The sequence below is a fragment of the Podarcis raffonei genome, chromosome 4 (assembly GCF_027172205.1).
Source record: "Podarcis raffonei isolate rPodRaf1 chromosome 4, rPodRaf1.pri, whole genome shotgun sequence".
Lineage (NCBI taxonomy): Eukaryota > Metazoa > Chordata > Lepidosauria > Squamata > Lacertidae > Podarcis > Podarcis raffonei.
The window spans coordinates 67,246,590-67,265,938 of record NC_070605.1 but is presented as its reverse complement, the minus strand read 5'-3'; the positions used below and the strand labels follow the sequence as shown (position 1 = coordinate 67,265,938).

Here is a 19,349-nt window from a genome sequence, read left to right as displayed (position 1 = left end):
CCAGAACAAAGGTGGCAACCCTAGCCAAAGGGAGTTCTTTCTTGCAGAAATATAATTAGGAATTTTGAAACAAAGACATGGGAAAGAAGTACAAACAAACTTAAACTATTAATTATTATTGTTAATAGCAACAAACAACGCAAACATTTCACAATCAGGTTGACACTCCTGCCTCAGATGACTATAAGAATGCCAGTCTCAAGCTGCGTCTTTTAAAGCTGCCTTGACAATTTCAGGGGGTTTTAGGTTTGCAGAGCAAGGTAGGTAAGATCTGGATTTCATGTGATAATCTATGCTTGTTTTAAATAATTGCCCTGGAAGCTGTAGTTTACTCAGTCTTGGGCTACTACCCTGCATGACACCGAGTTGTAACTTCTTATCCATTTTAAAACTCATCTGGTCAGTCTGAAAAACAAGCCCCATTTTCAGCCTGCAGCACAAATTAATTTAGAACTGGGACTTGCAACTAGTTCTGAAATCATTTGATATCCATATTTAAATTGCTTTAGTATTGGCAGTATGGTATAACTTATTATTTAGAGATGCCATTGCTAACAAAACAGCAAGTATTGTCATGCAATTCTACTATACAGTATTGCATTGTGGGAATGCCATATGAAAAGCTGTGTAATTTTTTTCAACCTGTAGCAACCCCCCTATAAAGGGGGTGCGTGTGTGTGCAATATTCACCTCCCCAAAGGCCCCTTCTGAGGGGCATGAATTGAAAAACCACGAAGTATGCCCTAGCACTAATCCTCCACAGAGTTCAGTTGCTTAAATGCAATGGCTCAAATCCTATTATAATCATGCTACAAGAATGTTATTGTTAGAATTAACAATGTGAGACAGTAGCTATAGAAGTGCCTTTCTTAAACCGTTCAATAGAATTAGGATTGCACATCCCCACCAACAATGAATAGCCCATCTGTAGCTGATCATTACAATTCCCTTGCTGGATCAGGGAACTGAACTTTGCAAAAGATGAAGTTCCAAGTTAGTATTCCTAAAACACACTTAATTGGAAGTAATTTGAAATGGGCAGGGTGTGCTTCCAAGGAAATGAACCTAGAAATTGTAGAGTGAGTGGGTATCACCAGGTGTGTTTTTTTTACCTCCACAAAGTGGCAGACAAAAAGCCGGGATATCAAGAAATTCAGTTTTTCCAACTTTTATTTCTTCATGCCATATACCATTTTATCTGCTGCTCGCCTGTTTTCTGTGTTGATCACCTGCTTCCCAATCTTTCTAATACTGTTCTAGATAAAAACTATGTTCAAAATGTTGCTTCTCCTTGCATTCATCCTGAGTATGTAACATGTAAATTCAAATACATTACTCTATTGCTTTTGCTTCATACTGGTGCAGCTGTATCATCATAAACACTGAAGAATCGGGTATTTTAATGCCAACAGCATTGCAGACGTGTCTGTGGACGGGATATATTGATTGAAAATGTCTAGTAAACCAGATTGGTAGTTGGGTTCCTACTGAGGGTATTTGGTGAGCCAACATGACAGAGATGTGGGATTGAAGAATGGAGTGATCATTCTGTGATATTATGACAGTGGACAAAGCTGTATTGTAACTTTTGAATAAATGTGTAAAAAAACCACATATATTTTCTGCTGCAATAAATCTGTTGAGGCAGTCAGTAGGCTGCATACAAATTGCAAACAGAAATGTGTGGGGCCATCAATGGACATGCAATTTGATCAGGATAAGGTAACAGGTTTAAATATATGAATTTGCCATGTAGCTGCAATTGTGGAAGACTGAAAAACAGAAGCTGCAACATGTACAGAAAACTGTTGCAGATAACAGTTTTAAACAAAGTTATTTACACTGTTTTTTAAAAAATCCTGATTGACTGTTATGACTGCTTTTGTTATCTTTTGATTTGTTTTTATTTGTAAGTCACTTTGTTTAGTTTTTCATAGAAGAGTGAAATATAAATAATAATCAAGTGATTTGAATATTTCGATCCTCTTTTGTGGTGATTTTTTGTTAGCTTATTCTACTTGTGTGTTCTTTTCTTTATTTCTAATTTGAGCACATTGGAACATTACCTTTTCAGGAGTTCTATAAAATGGCCAAGACATCTACTGAAGAACTGAGAAAGGTTTTCACCAAGTATGCTTCAAAAGGGGGTGATCCTAATCAACTATCCCAATGTGAACTGAAAGAATTAATTGAAAAGGAATTTCCAAATGTACCAAAGGCAAGTCCATAATTGTTTCATTGAGGCAGCATATGAAAGTGTGTGGAAATGTCCAAAAGCAATTACAGAAGTAATATTTGCCAAATATTTAACTGGGGGTGAAGAGAGCAAGACTGCAGAAGCGCAGAATTTAAAAGAATGAAGCCCTTTTTCCTAATGAGGCATGCGCTCATAGTCCCATAATGTACTGTACATTGTTTTATTTAATGTATATATATTTACTCCACAATGCCTGAGATAGCTTGCTGGAGGTTCATTGGCACATAAGTTATACTCAGACTAGACCCACTGAAATTAATGACGTTAGGCATGCTCATTGCTATCAATGGGTCTACTCTGAGCAGGACTAACACTGTAAGCAACCCATCACAGAAACAGAGACACAATAAATGCTGGGATGAAGTTTAGATGAGCAGCATCTCAGTAGGTGTCCTCCACGGCAGGAGGAAAACTGACCATTACCTTTAAGAAATTTGCTTGTAATTGTAGCACCAGTACTTTAATTTTCAGTTTTAGTATCTTATTTATAGTAAAATATTTAACGACTGGCATTCCAGTCCTTAAAGCACTTAGTTCTTACATTGGAAATTATGGGCTGTATCTTAAAAGTTATATTCAGAATAGAGCCACTAGGTTGCTAACTTACGTCCATCGGTTTTAGCAGCTCTACTCTGAGTATGACTTAGTCCAAGTGAGTGTGTGTAGGATTACAATCTATATAGAGCCTCATTGTTAAACAACTGGGAAAGCCAAATACCAAATGGTAAGCTAAGAAACTTTAAAAATGAACCACGCAGTGACTTGAGTAAGTATAAGCCAGGGACTGCTTCACTGAGACAGCAAATCTCAAAGTAGAGAGAAAATAGCAAAATTATTGTCACTAAGGTGACATCCATTGATTTGACTTCTTGTTTTGTATTAAAATCACAGGCTTCTACTATTGATGCCGTATTCAAAGAGATGGACAAAAATAATGATGGAGAAGTCAGTTTTGAAGAATTTGAGGCTGTGATGGCCAAACTAATGGGGTGAAGCCAATAGTACGCCCTACAAGAATATGAAAGAGCACTGCAATTTCTAGAAAGAAAGCAAAACAAAATCATAAAGGACGAAACCCTAAAGTAACAGACTGGTTTCTTTCTGAGGCATGAGAACAAAATTATGACAATAAAAACATGTCAATAAATGTGAACTGCTTTATTCTCTAAGCTATCATTACATTATGGGTACAGTTGTCACAGGATATTTCTTTCAGTAAGGTTGTTAAACTGAGTGGTAGCTGTGCAAGAGCAGAACAACTTGAGCTAAAAAGAACAATTTGCTCCACAGGGTGTGGTGGGGGTGATGACAGGAGGAGAAGTGATACAAAAGCCGACACCTCACACATCTCACTTGGGTTGATTACAATCACTTCCCCTACTGTAGTAGTGTAATGTGAAAGTACGCCATACATAAAGTTGAGTTAAAAAGAAGTCTTGTGAAAAGTGCATTCCATTATCTAAGGAAAAGAATAACTTGAAAGATGAGCTTTTGAAGTTTCTGAAACCTGACACATTCCATCCATATTTAATACATGCCCATTCATTTATTAGAATCAATGAAATATTGGGTTCATTGGATAAGGACGACATTGGTTCACTTGAATTCTTTCTCATGCTAATTTATAACACGCCACTTATATCTATTTGTCCTGGCGAATGAAAAATTCCCTATCGATATATTCTCCAGCAAATTTAACTCATATCAGTTTTTCCCAATAATTTCCCAGTTAACCATCTGTATACCAATCTAGAAACCTTACCAGGTGTACCCATTGCCTACTCCCACATTCCTGCTCACTTCCTACAATCCTCTTGTGCAACACCAGCCCCTCCAACGTGCCACTTCTTCCTTTGTGTTCCTGTGCTCATCTTCTTTCTGTACGAATATATCTCCAGCCAGAGGTAACTGGGCCTGGAGCAACTCCAACCCACTTTTCTGTTTCAACAATCCCAATTAGGATGTGAGCCGTACTTTGTGATACCCTAAATCTTGGCTCTTTCCAGGCTTACTACGAACAATGAACACACACACACATAATCTGATGTTTTCCACTTCAACACACTCTGATGACCTACATTTGCTGTTTATGAAACACTAGTTACACGTAACAACTAGTTAATTAATCGAAAGATGCAGCCAGCCACTTCAACAGGACTTGAATGAGCATCCTTATGCACTTCCTCACCAGCAGTATTTTTAATCTGCTCTTTAGCCAAAAAGACTATAAGAACAGCTTATATAAGATCAATAAACACAGGTACTCTCTTCCCCTAATCTTATATTCTAAAAGGCACATCTCAAAAGGAAAAAGGCATGAAGAGGAAGCAAATTTCTGATATCTCCCTCTGCTGGAGCCTGACAGAAAATCTTCTTTTACAAATGGATCCGAATTAAAGTGACTGCCATTATTGTTATATACTATCACAAAGTTATCTTCAGGGGAGATAACTTTCTACAAGCATTATATTCAAAACTGTTTATACATTTCCCTATTATTTCTGATGCGTTTATGCTTTTATACGTTTCTGCATCATTACCCCAGGGTTTATATAATGCACTTTACCTCAGAGCAATATCCATAGGATCTCACATTATGCTTGAGATAGTCCTTAGGTATGATCAACTGGGTATTTGCATACCTGTAACTGAATTATTTTAATGATTGTGTAGATGCAGCAGCAAAACCTCTTAGCAAAAGCAAAATGATAAAATGTCGTGCATGTGCCAGCCCAAAGATTCATACTGAACTCAAAACTATATACACTATTTTAATTATATATCTTCTTAGAGTTATCTGCAGCACACACCCTTTTTGCCCCTAAGGGTTATTTGGACCTTTTCCATTCTTGGCAGTTAAAGGATGGCAACTTTATCCATCCTTATCAGACTTCAGAGAGCAAGCTTTTGGAAACCACACTCTAAGATGTATTTAATTTTAGGGTGTATTCAACTGACTTCTTTCTTGCCACAAAAAACATTTTTTAAACTTTCCTTCCAGTTGCATGTGGATAAGACACATGAACGGTGTAAAGAAATCCCCCGTTTTCTAGCCCATTTGAAAGTGGCTTTTATTCTGACTTTACTGGCGACAGTTTTCAGTGAGGAAAAAATTCAATTAAACAGTGCTTCATGCCGTCTGTGAGCGTCTGACACAAGATGGTGTGAATGTCACCGTGACTGTGGAGAAATCAGCTGAGTGGCTGTGTGGCGAACAAGCACGTGCACCTTCTTGTACTGGAAATTTGCCTCAAGGCCCAATCGGCCAAGTAAAATCTACCCTTCTGTATCTAGGTACTTTAGTATAAAAATGGTCTCTGACTTTGGTCTGATGGCCCCCAAGCAGACTTTGGTCTGATGGATGAGAATCATTGATTCGACACCTATGTGTGTCTGGATACAGCTTGCTGGTTCAGTGGCAGTGACTCTAATGGCTGGCATTAAGGTGAGGCAAGTTATTCTGTACAGTACTTGTTAATGTTAATTACCAATTGTTAGCCTTTTCCTTAATTGTCTTTTTACTGATAATGTGTTATTATGCTTAAGTTTATAACCTCCTTAACAAAACAATGAGATCGTTTCATAGTGAATATGCTATTTTAAGTGCTTGGGCGCTCCCGTTGCTCGGTCCCAGCGCCTGCCAACCTAGCAGTTTGAAAGCACCCCCGGGTGCAAGTAGATAAATAGGGACCGCTTACTAGCGGGAAGGTAAACGGCGTTTCCGTGTGCGGCTCTGGCTCGCCAGAGCAGCGATGTCACGCTGGCCACGTGACCCGGAAGTGTCTGCGGACAGCGCTGGCCCCCAGCCTCTTGAGTGAGATGGGCGCACAACCCTAGAGTCTGTCAAGACTGGCCCGTACCGGCAGGGGTACCTTTACCTTATGCTAGTACTAACACCTTGCATCAGGCCCAGTAACTCATTGGCAGCCAAAGCAGCACTTTTAGGATTGGTGACACACATTCACATTGTGTTGTCCAACTTAAGAACATAGTAGCCTCATTCTGCACAAGCTGCAGTCTCTGGAGTCTGGACCATGTTTAAGAGTAGTCCCACATAGAGCACATTATAGTATTTCAGGGAGAAGATCACCTGAGTGTGGACAACAGAGGCCAGGCTATACTCAGTGTTCGAAACTCCCATTGTTCTAGGTGCATTTTGCAACAGGGAACTTCATTAGCGCGAACAGTTTCTGAGCTCTGAGGCACAGTACTGTGCCTAAGATTTCAGATTAAAACTGCAGAGTGGAAGGAAAGGAGGGCCTTTTTCTGCCTCCCCACTTCCAGCTACTCTCTGATGACTGGAGATGAGACCCTCTTAAGAATATTAGGGGGGGGCAGGGAGATGACTAGACCATGTGAAAAATGAACATAATATCTTAGCTGCTGTTCATTCACTTTCAGCTTTGTATTCTTGTTATAAAAAAGCGCACCTACACATTCTGTTGTTGCGCCCATAACCTAAGATTAAGGTTCCACTTAGCTCCTAGCTTTCATATCTCAGTTTCTAACATTGGCTATCCCAGTCCACAAATGACAAGCCGGCCTAAGATGGACATAAGCACTTAAAGTCACAGAAGCCTCTTAGGACTCCAGTGACAAGCTGGAATCCAGGAGTACTCCCAAAATATGCCCTGGCACAGTATCGTCATCATATCAAGATTCAGCTTCAACTGATTATCCCTCTTCCAGCCCATCATGGTTTCCAGATGCTGGTCCAACACCTTCACGGCTTCTCCTAATTCAGATGGAATGAAGAGGTAAGAGCTGTGCACCTCAAAATTTGAACTTTGCTGATTCTTTCCTAATAGGCCATCTGAATCTAGAGATGCAGGCACACCTTCATTGTACATCATGACACATACGTGGAATGGAAAGAGTTGGGAGTGGTGCTAAAGAACAGAAATACATGGGCAGGACATGGAGTTATGTTCTACTATATCTGCCAGTGCTCTGGATATCTAAACCAGGTATCTCTTATCATGAGTACAAATTTGATTGTCTTAAACTGTTTACTATGGGTGATATCCAGCATGAGTTATATTCAGAATAAATGACTGAAATCAATAACCTAAGTACAGATTTTCAGGGGCCTACTCTTAGTGAGACTTAGTATTATACATCTACTATTACTGTGTGCCATATTTAATCTTAAATATTATGTTCATTCCAGAAATCATGGTGTCGTGGTAACCAACTACAGAACTGCAATCATTACAAGATATGGTGCCAATCACATCCAACATTTTCATGCTCATTTATAGAATTCCTATAAGAAATGTTCACTGAAGGCACAGAACTGGAGGGCTCTGAGGTCAGATATTTCATGAAAAGTAGGTGAAAGCTTCTGTGCTATATTCTGGCACTGGCCCAATTAAACTCTGTCCTATAGAATAAACCAGTAAATTTTATTATTTAAAAAAAAAAAATAAAAGAAAAAAACTAGAACTAAATGCCACCTTTATTCACTGCCATTCCCAATTACCTGAATAAAACAAAACCAGATTTTACAAGGCGAAATACCACAACACACTCAGATATGTTGTCTAAGATTGGTGTATTGGAGACTGATTGTTAATTTTAAAAATCTGTTCCTTTTTCTAATGGGACACTTACTAAATGGGATATTTATCACCAACCAATTCAGTCCTAAAGTGCTGTTGTAAGCCAGGATAGGCAAGAATGTAGTTGACCACACTTTTCCAAGAATTATGTCCACATCCTCAACTTGCACGAACCAAAAGGTATCCACCAAATTTGGAGAAGAAAGAGCTGTAGCTACATCTGAGACAGGATCTCCAATCTGGATCCCTAAAACAATCCACAGCATCCCTTCCATACATCATTGAATCACCTTTACGATTAGGAAACGGACACCATTACGGATCATGTACATGTGATTTCATCCCCACCCCCCACCAATACATAAACTGCCAAAATTGCAAAATAAATTTCTGTTTTCCCAGTTTAATGTATACTGTAGGTAGATTTTATAGTTGATAACAGGAAGAAATGACATTTTGTAGTGAAACAGTATGAATGTTGGACCCGTCTGAGTTTGGCAAAGCAGGATGGAACTTAGGAACTAGCTTTTATATAGTGATTGCTTCTCTTGGCATGCCTTCATCCAAACATGCAATACTTCTGCCTGTTTGCATTAGAAGCCCCACTTCCTGAGTCTCCTGCAGCTGTTGCCTTTCCTTTAACCCTGTCAAACAACATCATGTCTCTCAGCATCATACTACCTTAGGAGCAGGCTTTGAGAATAAGCAAATAAATTCGTTAGCAAAGATTTGTTCTGTTGTAAATGCATTTATCAATACAACAGATGGGGGTACAGAAATGCACAAGATGAATAACAGTTTATAACTGAAGATTAATAAGTTTTCTTAGATCTTATTATCAGGAGATATCAGAAATGAAAAGGAATGATGGAAAGGACCATATTCCTTCTAGGCCAGCAATAACTTCAGAATGAAATATCCTAGCGCCCTAGGCCAATCATTAAGCTGCCTAGATTCAATGTACACACCCAGTTTATAGAGCATACGCCCTATGAGAAATGTGGGGGTGTTTAGATGTAGAGGAGATAAACAGGGAGTAAATGGCAGCAGGCAACATCATGGTAACAAATCAGTGCTATGCAGCCAACAATACAACAGTAGCAGTGTTCTTCATTGTCACAACAAACAGGTGTGTCGTTCTGAAGATTTAAAACATCATCACTAATAAGGTGCAGTTAATGCAGTAACCTGAAGCAGACCAGCAGTGGCACCCACCCCACTCCCTCACAAATACATACTTGACTCTCTTAACAGATCTCTGTGACCGTTCCTTCCCTCATCCCCATGCCTGATCTTCCTTTTCAGACATCATGATATATCGGAATGTTGTGATGTTTAGCTGCTGATATATCACAATGCTGAAAACCAGGTATCGCACAGCCCTAGTCTGTTTTTTAATATACCTAAAATCCTTTGCTTATTAGGGGCTACCCCATATTTTGTTCAAAAAATTGCTCTCCAGAGGTAACTACCATGGAGCTATAAAATTTTTCAAAAGTAGGGGGTCTGTGGCTTGGCCTTTGAAATATAGGGGGTCCTCAGTAAATAGCTAATTGGGAACCAGTGATATAGAGAATTCACTAAAAGTATCAGCTTAGTTTGTCCTGAATTCAGATTTGAAATTTGATATACTACTACCGGCCAATGAAGTCAGTATACTTTGCTTAAAATACTATTTTACAAACTACAGGTAGCTGCCACCTACCTGTATTACCTACCTCTTCTGAAAACCATTTGTCTAAGTATCTTATTAGTTTCTAACATCCTGCTAAAATGCCAAAACTACATGGAATTGTGGTAAAATCAGGATGACTTAATAGTCATTTTATAACTCATTCTCTCTTTCTCTCTCTCTCTCTCTCTCTGCTTGAAACTCTTGTTCCCTCAGTAAATCTGTTTGAAAACTAAATATAGGCAGAGCAGCGGAAGAAAAAAAACCCCTTCTTCTAGGTTACTTAATTCCTTTGAAAGGATAGATGTTTTCAAGGGCTACAGGTGTGCTATCTAGTATGAAGCTATGCTAAGTGCATTGCTATGTCAGGGACTGACGGGGCTCTGAAGAGTGTGTGGCGGAGGCAGGGGACCGAGGGAGTGACCCCGGAGAGGGGACCAGTGACTTATGGGGTTTGATGCCACCTGCAAGTAGGAGCCAGGGCATGGGGAGGAGGGAGAGTCGGAGGTGAAGGAAGGTGTGCAGGATGTGGCAGAAGAAGAGGCTGTTCAAGCGACAGATGGGTCGGGAGACTCCCCACCTTCCCCCAACCCACTGTCTCTGAGAACCAGGAGGTGCTTGAAGCAAGAAGAGAGGCAATGAGTTCCATGCAGAAGACGTCTCAGGTTGTCGGTGTACAACCCACCAGGTGAGGGAATATAAGCCAGCAGAGGGGCAGGGTCTCACTGTTGCTGCAACTGCACTGCAAGGAGCATATCTGTGGGGGGACAGTTGCTTGGTGGCTTGAGGCATGTTTGTGCATATGCGCTGCGGGAGTTGCTGTAAGTGCTTCTTTTATCGATATAGACTTAACTAGCAGACATGGGCCTTCCAAAGCTGGCATGGGCCAGGGCATGCTGTGGCATTTCCTACTTACACCACAGATGTATTACAAGTATGAATGAGGGGAATCAGGAAAAACTTGTAATACTGCAATGTGCCTGGTTACAAAGATCCTATATAGACCTGACAAAAGCGTGGGCTGCTGTTAAAAATATAACAAAGTTCTAGCAATATCCAGCTATTTCCTTATCCCAAAAACACATCTGAAAAGGAAAAAAGCAAAGCTTCTAAGATACACCGGCAGGGTGCATCCAATTACCATATTTTGTTCTTTAAAAAAATAAACTTGAATGTTAAAAGTATGTAACACATCCAACATCTGTCAGCAAAGACAAATTTCATAATCAGGGCGGAGTGAGAGGCATAAGAGGGTGGAGCGGGAGAGACATAAAAGGATGCCTCAGCCCTCAGCTTCTTACATTGCGTTTGCAGAGCCTCTGCTTTTGGAGTATTGGGTAATTATGATTTATTTATTTTATGTCTTTTTGGATGTCTTCTATGAATGTCCTCAATTCTACTACTTTCAGAATGCATTGCATTGCACCACAGTGTATAAAGAAAAATGTGTTTTTATCTTTCCAGGAAAAATATATTTCAGGAAAACATGATAAAGTTTTTCCACAGGAGAAAATACCGCAGCTTCTTACATGTCAGAAGTTTCACATATGATGTCAGTTAGCTTGCAATTAATGTTGTATGAGCAGAATTAGCAACTTAAGAGAAAATGGCTTCATTGTAATTGCTATATAAAACTACATTTTCCACATACCTATGTAGATGTCGTATTAAATCAATGTATTTCCCCTCTACAAACTTCAAAATATGTTAACTTTCTTTGCTCTTTTACAGCTTTCGAATATACAAAAATATGGCAGAATTTAATAGTGACCAACTCTTAAGTCTCTTCACTCAGTATGCTATGAAAGAAGGTAGCAAGCATCTGCTTTCCATGGACGGACTTAAAAGTTTGATTCAGAGCCACTTCTCAAATGTTTTGGTAAGTCTTCCAAATTGCACTGCCAATTACACTAGATAACATTAATATTTACTGAAGCCTGCATCTAATTTGTGGTATTTTCCAAACAAATCCAATTCACTAAAGGACAAACAAGGGACATAGTCCAACGAAGCTCTGAAGAGTTTAAAACATGACTGGACAGCAATGGAGGGATGGGGAGGGACAGCAATGTGGGAATAATTCAGTAAGATAGACAACAGCTTCCATTCATTGTAATAATTTATGTAGCTTCATATCCAAGTCTGAATGAAATTAATACAGGCTTTACTCTGGTGAACTGCTTCTATAATGATTATTTGTAGTTGTTAGGCAACCTGAGAAAAGTAGGATAATCTGATCCTAAGAAAAGCATGTTTTACAAAAGGTAACAAGGCAAAAAGAAATCTAGTACACTGATGCTTGAATGTTTGTCTTTACTTTACATGCTGAAAATATTGTTCAGAAAAACATTTGCAATATTTAGATTGTTTTTGTTGATCGCACTTGAAAAGTTTTAATTTAGATGAAATCATGTTTTCAAACATTGAAATCTCTCCATCAAAATGTTTTTCAAACATTTTAATTAACATTTTAAGGGTTTCTTCAGACAAATATATGGGTTTGATTATACAAAACATTGGGCAATCTATGAACGTGTTATGGTGAAATTTTAGTTACTGCTAGAATCTTAAGTAGAGACAAGGAAGTTGATTATAATATTAAATTTTGAAAACAAAATTATTATTTTAGCTGAAGTTAGTTGTTGGTTTTTGAGGCGAGAGTCCTCTCTAAGTTACTTACATAAAGAGCGTCACTGGATTACAGAATAGGTGGGGAAATTATAAATTCAGAACCACAATGGAAAGATGTCAAAGTCAGGACTTAGAACAACAGAAGGGTGCTCTAAGAATTACCTAGTGAACTTGCTGAATATGCCAACAATACAAAGCCCTCAGAATTTTCTTTCTCCTTTAATATGGTAGCATCCAGTTTTTAATATGGTAGCCTCCAGCAGGAATAATTTTTTTTTTAAAAAAACCAGACCCCCAAAGTGTTCAATGGATATAAACAAGACTCTGTCAGAACAGGCCCAAACAAGAATGGGTTAATACGTGTGTATAGAGTAAATGTTAGCAAATTTGCTTAAGTTCTGTTTAAGATCATAATAAGCATTCCAGTGCTTTCTGAAACAAAGAGTCTAGACCAGGCTTCCTAAAGCTCGGCCCTCCAGATGTTTCTGGCCTACCCTACAAGTCCCATGATCCCTAGCTAGCAGGACCAGTGGTCAGGGATGATGGGAATTGTAGTCTCAAAACATCTGGAGGGCCGAGTTTGAGGAAGCCAGGTCTAGTCTATCCATTTCTGGGCAAAATGAAATCTAGAGAAAACTATGCACAAATAGGTACTTTAAAAAATATATGCTCCTTGCTAAAATGTAAGTGTTTCATTTAGGTATTTAGTGAAAGCTAATATTTGGGATAAATTGTACATAAAAGTAATTTTTATAATAGTTTTGGAACAAAAGATGAGTTCAGCAAGGACAGTGGGAATATACATTAAGGGAAAATCGCAGCTGAAAAATGTAACTCACTAGAGCTGTTAGGACCAGTACAATCTAGTGGCTAGAATGCTTGTTTTGAACAAGGAAGAAATACATGTTCAGATACCCACTTAGGTGGGCAATCACCATCTTTCAGCTTAATGTGAGTCATAGAAGTATTAAAATAAATAATAATACCCAGTAGATAAGAATGCCACAAAAAGAATGTGCACCACAGGTCACATTCACAAACAGCATTTGCTAGCACAAAAGCTAAAATACTAAGAGATAAAATGCTAATATGATCTGCAAAAGTAGACAGAATTATCTGCAAATGTATCTTACTTCTGTTAGTGTGCTTGGTACAGCTACTGAGAGTAGTGCAATCTTTGTGCCCCATGTAGAGTGGTGAGCAGAAGTCCTAACCCTCTCTCACAAGGCGCACAGCAGCACGGTCATGCCATTCACTTCAATGCAAAGTTCCTTCACACCTCCCAGTAACAGCCAAGAGACTGTTCTTCGTCCACAGATCTACTCTTGCTTTTCCCACAAGCAGCCTATGTGGCAGGAGCCTGGGAATAAAAATAGTTGCCGAATGTTCTTGGGAAGCACTTGTTCAGTGAATGGCAGTGCTGTGATCCTGGTTGTGGCCTGGAACAAAAGCAGCTGGGCACAGAGACGCCATGTCTGGTTTCTATAACAATAACAAAATCCCAGCCACAGGCTAATGGAGGCCTACTAATATGGGTCTCATGTCAATCTTATGTCATCAGATTTTAACATTTGCCTTGTCGTTTCCCTAAATTAAAGGCAGGTTTGGGCAGGACCAAAGCATACTTTGGCTGTGATATTAAAGGCACAGCGAGTTAGGTTTGCCTTCCTGACCTATTATACCTTTCTGTAGACTGTCTGTTCAGTACAAGAGGACTGCTAGAGGGAGAGTATGCAATGGCCACGGAGGCTGAGCCACTAAGTGTCGAGAGCAGAGCAGATTTTGCACCGTAACAAAAGCTCAGTGGTTTAGCTTTCTAGCTTAACTGCTCGAAGTACAGTGCTTTGTCTTTTTTCCACAGATGTGAATGGTACTCATTTAATTCACTTAGAGCCTTTGTGAACTAAGCCAGATCCTATCTGCCTCACTTCTTAAAGTCCCTTTACTCAAGCTACATATCTTGGTGTGATGCTAGAGTCAATTATTATTGTTTTCGTTGGTATTTTAAGTTGTTACCCACCCTTCAATGCTAAGGTCACGGGGCGAGTTACAACTATTTGAAAAACAACTTTGAAAACAGTTAAATATAATTAATGGCTTTGGCATATATTGGTTAGCAAAGTATTTCAATGTTTGTTTTATAAACGTCTCCTTCTGTTTCAGTATTTAAGTTATGATTTAGGTATCTGTTTTGATATATTTTCATTTTATATTTCTATTATGCTTTGGGAAAATATTTATAGATATAAATATAAATAAATATAAAAAATTGTATTTATATATTTTTATTTTGAAAGGCAGTGTTTGAAACCAATAAAAGCCTGTTACGTTGGATGTGAAGGGCAGTTACAGTTATTTTCTAACCCCACTCTCCCAGTTCTCCATCACCCATCAATGAGGCCATTCACTCAGGGCAAGTAAGGGACAGGACTGGTCTGCTTTTTTACACCTGGTCCCACATCCTGTTTTCCCAAACCAAATGTAGCCTCAAACTCCTGAGAGAAAGGCAATGAATACTATCTCCTTTTCTAACTTGGAAGAGGAACACAGAATAGGGCTGATGGGGGGGAAAAGTGTTCCACAATTGTTCATATGTGTACCCAACATATACCCTGATAAAATTGTACACCGCCTATAAGGAAATGAAAAGGCTTGCTCAAAATTATTGTATATAGATAACCATGTTTCAAGGGAAAAAATTAGCTCAAATATGTTCTGTAACTCACTATTCTGAAAGTTATTATATATAAAACTATTTTGCTTTGTTTTTCACTCCCTTACCACCACCCAAATAAAACTTACAGGGTTCAATGTCTCTCAACGATCTATCCAAATACGCGGACTTGGATAAAGATGGAAAAATCAACTTTAATGACTTCAAGGCACTGATGAGCAAGTTAGGCAGTTTGGCAGGATTGTCTAATTTGGCTGGAATAACCGGTTTGCTCTCCTAAGGCATCCAATGAAGAGACGACAGACAGAAAGTACTTCCAAGATCCCTAAACCAACCTATTATGGACATTTACAATTATATTTGTACAAAGAATCTCTCTAAAACTAAATCTAATCATTGTGGAACGATGGATGTCATTGAATAAAAATCTACTTTATTTACTTTCAAACCATGCATGTATGATGACTGGTAAAACCATGCACCATCTTGACCAGTAGATTTAAAGGGTTTACACAAAGCATATGCAACTGGACGGAGTCTATGGTTAATACTTCTTTTTACATATATCTAGTCCCATTCCTAAAAACTTTGCCCTTTTCACTGCTGCATTACACGGAGTTGACATTCTATATGAGCTTTCTCTGCTATGGCTCTAAGGAGCACTGCCCCAACAGCTCAGTCTGCCCTCAGCCACCCGCCTGTCATTTTGCTTACAACCAGTCTAGGACTGGGTGTGTCGGTCGCTGGTTCTGGCTCCAACAGCTGTTGGTACCTCTGCCTTCCATCCTATGGAATGCACCAATGGGCACCAACCACCACCAAATAATCCTAATCTTACTAGCCGGCTGTTTACAACTCTCCACTGTAAAATTCTCTGTTATTCATAACTTCTGGTTCTTGTTTTTTAGCTGGCTTTTGAATCCTAAAAATAGGAGTACATCTCCATAATGCAAAGGCTTTTTAGAGTCTGGAAGCTTAGCAAAAGCTATCTGAAAAGTCCAACCAGAGAGATATTCTTTAATAAGGGCTCTATTATCCTACACAGAACACTAGTCAGCTCTTGATCAATGCATGATAATGGTTAGGGTGTTTTTGACATTAAAGTAATTCCGTAATTATTCTGACCACGTGCAACTGCTAAAATTAGTACTGTTATTACTTCTTCATTTACTAATCCTCAAGATAATGATCTTTTTAAACAGATTTATCCAAAACCAATCAGCAATTTGCAAATGATTCACTTATTTGCTCTATGACCTCTGTTATGCAACCTCTTTACAGTTTGATCAATTGCAATGGTGATATCCCATTAAATTTGTCTAATGGAAAGTCTCATTAACTGAGACCAGAGATCATCAGGGCAAAGTGCCAAAAATGTTTTCTCTGTTGGAGCTGAGCACCAGAACATACAAAATGGTATATTAACAAATGTGCAATTATTTCTTTGGATATGAAGAAGATATGGGGAACATGTGTCCCTCTGAACTACAACTTCCAAAATCCCTCAACATTTGGGCAGGTTGGTGCTGGTTGGAAGAGATGGAAGTCTAGTAATATTTAGCAATATTTTGAGCGCCACAGATTTCCCACCCCCTGCTATAGAGGAACAAACTCTCAGCCTCTCTTAATGCCACTATGACTGACACAATTGTTAAGTAGCCAGCACAAAAGATCTATCAAAACCATAAGGGGAAATTCAATACTTACAACAGGATTCTTTGTGTTTGGGTTAAATTCTGTAGAATTTGCATCTGCAGAAAAAGAGCAACTACATTTTAAAATGTTAAAGATGGTTAAACGAAATATAGCACCTTTGTCATTTTGAAGGAGAGGTTTTTGGCACACATATCAGCAAAACATTTGGGGGGATCATATGAATTTTAATATCCACAGAGAGACATATGTTCAAAATTACAGCACTTCACTTGTCCTTGTTTCAAGAAATAAAGATAAGCTAAAGGCCAATATAAGGAGTACATCCACAGCAGAAGAATGAAAATGAGGGTCAGGAAATGACAATTCTTTGTCCACCTGTCAAATTGGCATGGCAGGGAGATCTAGCCCATTGGCTAGCAAATGTCACCCATCCCTGCTTTAAATGAACAATTTTCATAGAAGGTAACACACCTTGCCAGTTTAGACAGTTTCTTGCAAACTCCACTACTGCCAGCTGCATCCCCAAGCAAACCCCTAGAAGAAACAGGAAAGAAGAATGAATGAGCACAAAAACTCACACTTTTTATATTCTAGGCCATGACCCAGTTCATATTTATTGGCTTTTGAGAACTCAATTATGGGAAAGTGGATTTAATATAAAAATGAAATCAAATGTGTTTGCCAAAAGATTTTTCCATTAACTGCTACAACATATCACTTCTCACTAACCACTATTTAAATTCAGAGTAGTTTGGGGTGGAGGGAACAATTCTTCCTGGCAATGCCAGAACCCTAAAAGTTTGATTTTCTAGTACAGCCTTGGCAGGTCACCCTCAACTTGCCAGCACAAAACAGTCACAGGATTTGCAAAAGATTAATCAATGAAAACCTTACTGGAAGTGCCTGCTATAGGTAAGTACCTATATGTTCATTAGTGGTACAAAAACTGCCTCAAGCTACAACCCCAGACTTTGACATAAGATTCCGTTTTTCTCTCCTATCTCTCGGACCATATTCTCATTTTCCCTTCGGCTCCTGCTTGATCCAGAACCATCAACATCCTATACCTCTTTCCCCTTCTCCCTACTTCTTCCCCTATTAAGTATTATACTGCGCCAGTGTGGTGTAGTGGTTAAGAGAGGTAGACTCGTAATCTGGTGAACCGGGTTCGCGTCTCCGCTCCTCCACATGCAGCTGCTGGGTGATCTTGAGCCAGTCACACTTCTCTGAAGTCTCTCAGCCCCACTCACCTCACAGAGTGTTTGTTGTGGGGGAGGAAGGGAAAGGAGAATGTTAGCCGCTTTGAGACTCCTGAAGGGGAGTGAAAGACGGGATATCAAATCCAAACTCCTCCTCCTCCTCCTCCACTCTTCATTCTTCTCTTCCCTCGCTTCCTCACATATTATGATAATGCTCTCTTCCTTTCCCTCATATGCCCCATTTGCTTCTAACACTTCACCCATTATTCTGTCTCCTTTCAGGTACAAACCAGATGTGATGTTAATAATGTGATTGGCCATTGCATGCTTGCTTTTTCTTAGCTAAATGGCAGCTATGGGGCATGCAGATTGGAACCATGGCCTGGAGGAAGGGACTGTTAAGCCTTTGTACCCCTCTCCCTTCCCATAGTCCCAATCTGGATCCCCTCACTTCACAACTGCTATTTAGGAAAAAAAAGGGGGGGGGGACATGCACAGGCCAAACACTGATGTTCCATACATTTCCTCCCTCTATTTACTTGGCCTGCTGACATCCTAAATTCCTTTCTCTCATTTCCCCTATACCAGGCTTCCTCAACCTTGGCCCTCCAGATGTTTTTGGCCTACAACTCCCATGATCCCTAGCTAGCAGGACCAGTGGTCAGGGAAGATGGGAATTGTAGTCTCAAAACATCTGGAGGGCAGAGGTTGAGGAAGCCTGCCCTATACCTTGCTGATTATTTGTCTCTATTCGCTGCCTAGAGCTCAGATTCAGGAATATTAAAATCCAGGGTCCATATGTGACCAACTACTATGGATATTCAGAAAATGCAACTTCCACATGAGCAGTTTCTACAATATATGTATTTGTACATCATTTAAATCAAACCTTAATAGAAACTCTCAGGTACTGATTCCATAGAAATTCTTACATGTTATAAAACAGCAACAAATTGTTTCCAAACACAATCCAAACCAATTTCTTTCCCACTCACTCAACATTGTAGCAACATATTATAATAAAAACAAACCTCAGTTTCAAATGTATGTATGCAATACTTCAAATCCAGTATGCAAAACTAATGATGTATTTTTTTCACAAGAGACCAATTAAATTTTTATATTCCTGAAATGTTTAGCCCAATTTACAGACTTCCTAAACTGTGTGAGCATCTTTTTCAGGCACTAATGACTACAGTGGACATTTTTGCCCTTATAAAAATTCAGAATTATCTTTGCAACTATTGGGCTAAGCATTTGATTTGGATTTAATTTGAAAGATTAGGCTTTTCACTGTTTAATACAATCCCAACAGGATTCATTATGCCTGCTAGATCAAAACTGACCAGTCCTAATTTACTCCTGCTAAAGCAATTTAAATGGGACCAAACTTATAACTGTATACTCCAATGAAATGGATATATGGACCTATCTAAGAACTAGAAAGCTTTTTTAGTTTCTCTTTTTTTTGCTTTTTTTCCAGCAAAGTTTAGTTTTACTTTAAACACTGAGGGCAAAATCAGAACAGACAATAGGTCATACACAATCACATAGCCTCAATGTTATAAAAAGTTGTATGTTATAAAGGGGTTGAATAAATGAATAAATGTTATAAAAAGTTGAATAAATGAAACCATGACAGACTTGGATTGGGGCCATGAAAATAGAAAGGGAAATTTAACCCTCCTCCCATGCACTG

The 19,349-nt window shown here is 39.0% G+C and overlaps 2 protein-coding genes across 6 annotated transcripts in view; one reads left to right on the top strand and one right to left on the bottom strand.

The window, feature by feature from the left end:
* CTPS2 (CTP synthase 2) overlaps nt 1-19,349 on the bottom strand; it is a 67,172-nt gene that overhangs the window by 15,276 nt on the left and 32,547 nt on the right. For all 5 annotated transcript variants that reach the window (XM_053387143.1, XM_053387148.1, XM_053387147.1 and 2 more), the window contains 2 exons: nt 16,923-16,985; nt 16,503-16,546 (listed from right to left, as the gene is read on the bottom strand). In XM_053387143.1, coding sequence (XP_053243118.1) covers nt 16,503-16,546; nt 16,923-16,985 — 107 coding nt within the window. The remainder of the gene's footprint in view (nt 1-16,502; nt 16,547-16,922; nt 16,986-19,349) is intronic.
* Nucleotides 221-3,395, top strand: S100G (S100 calcium binding protein G). The gene is made up of 3 exons (XM_053387156.1): nt 221-260; nt 2,075-2,218; nt 3,149-3,395. The coding sequence occupies exons 2-3, from the start codon at nt 2,087-2,089 to the stop codon at nt 3,248-3,250; spliced, it is 234 nt and encodes a 77-aa protein (XP_053243131.1). The 5' UTR covers nt 221-260; nt 2,075-2,086; the 3' UTR covers nt 3,251-3,395.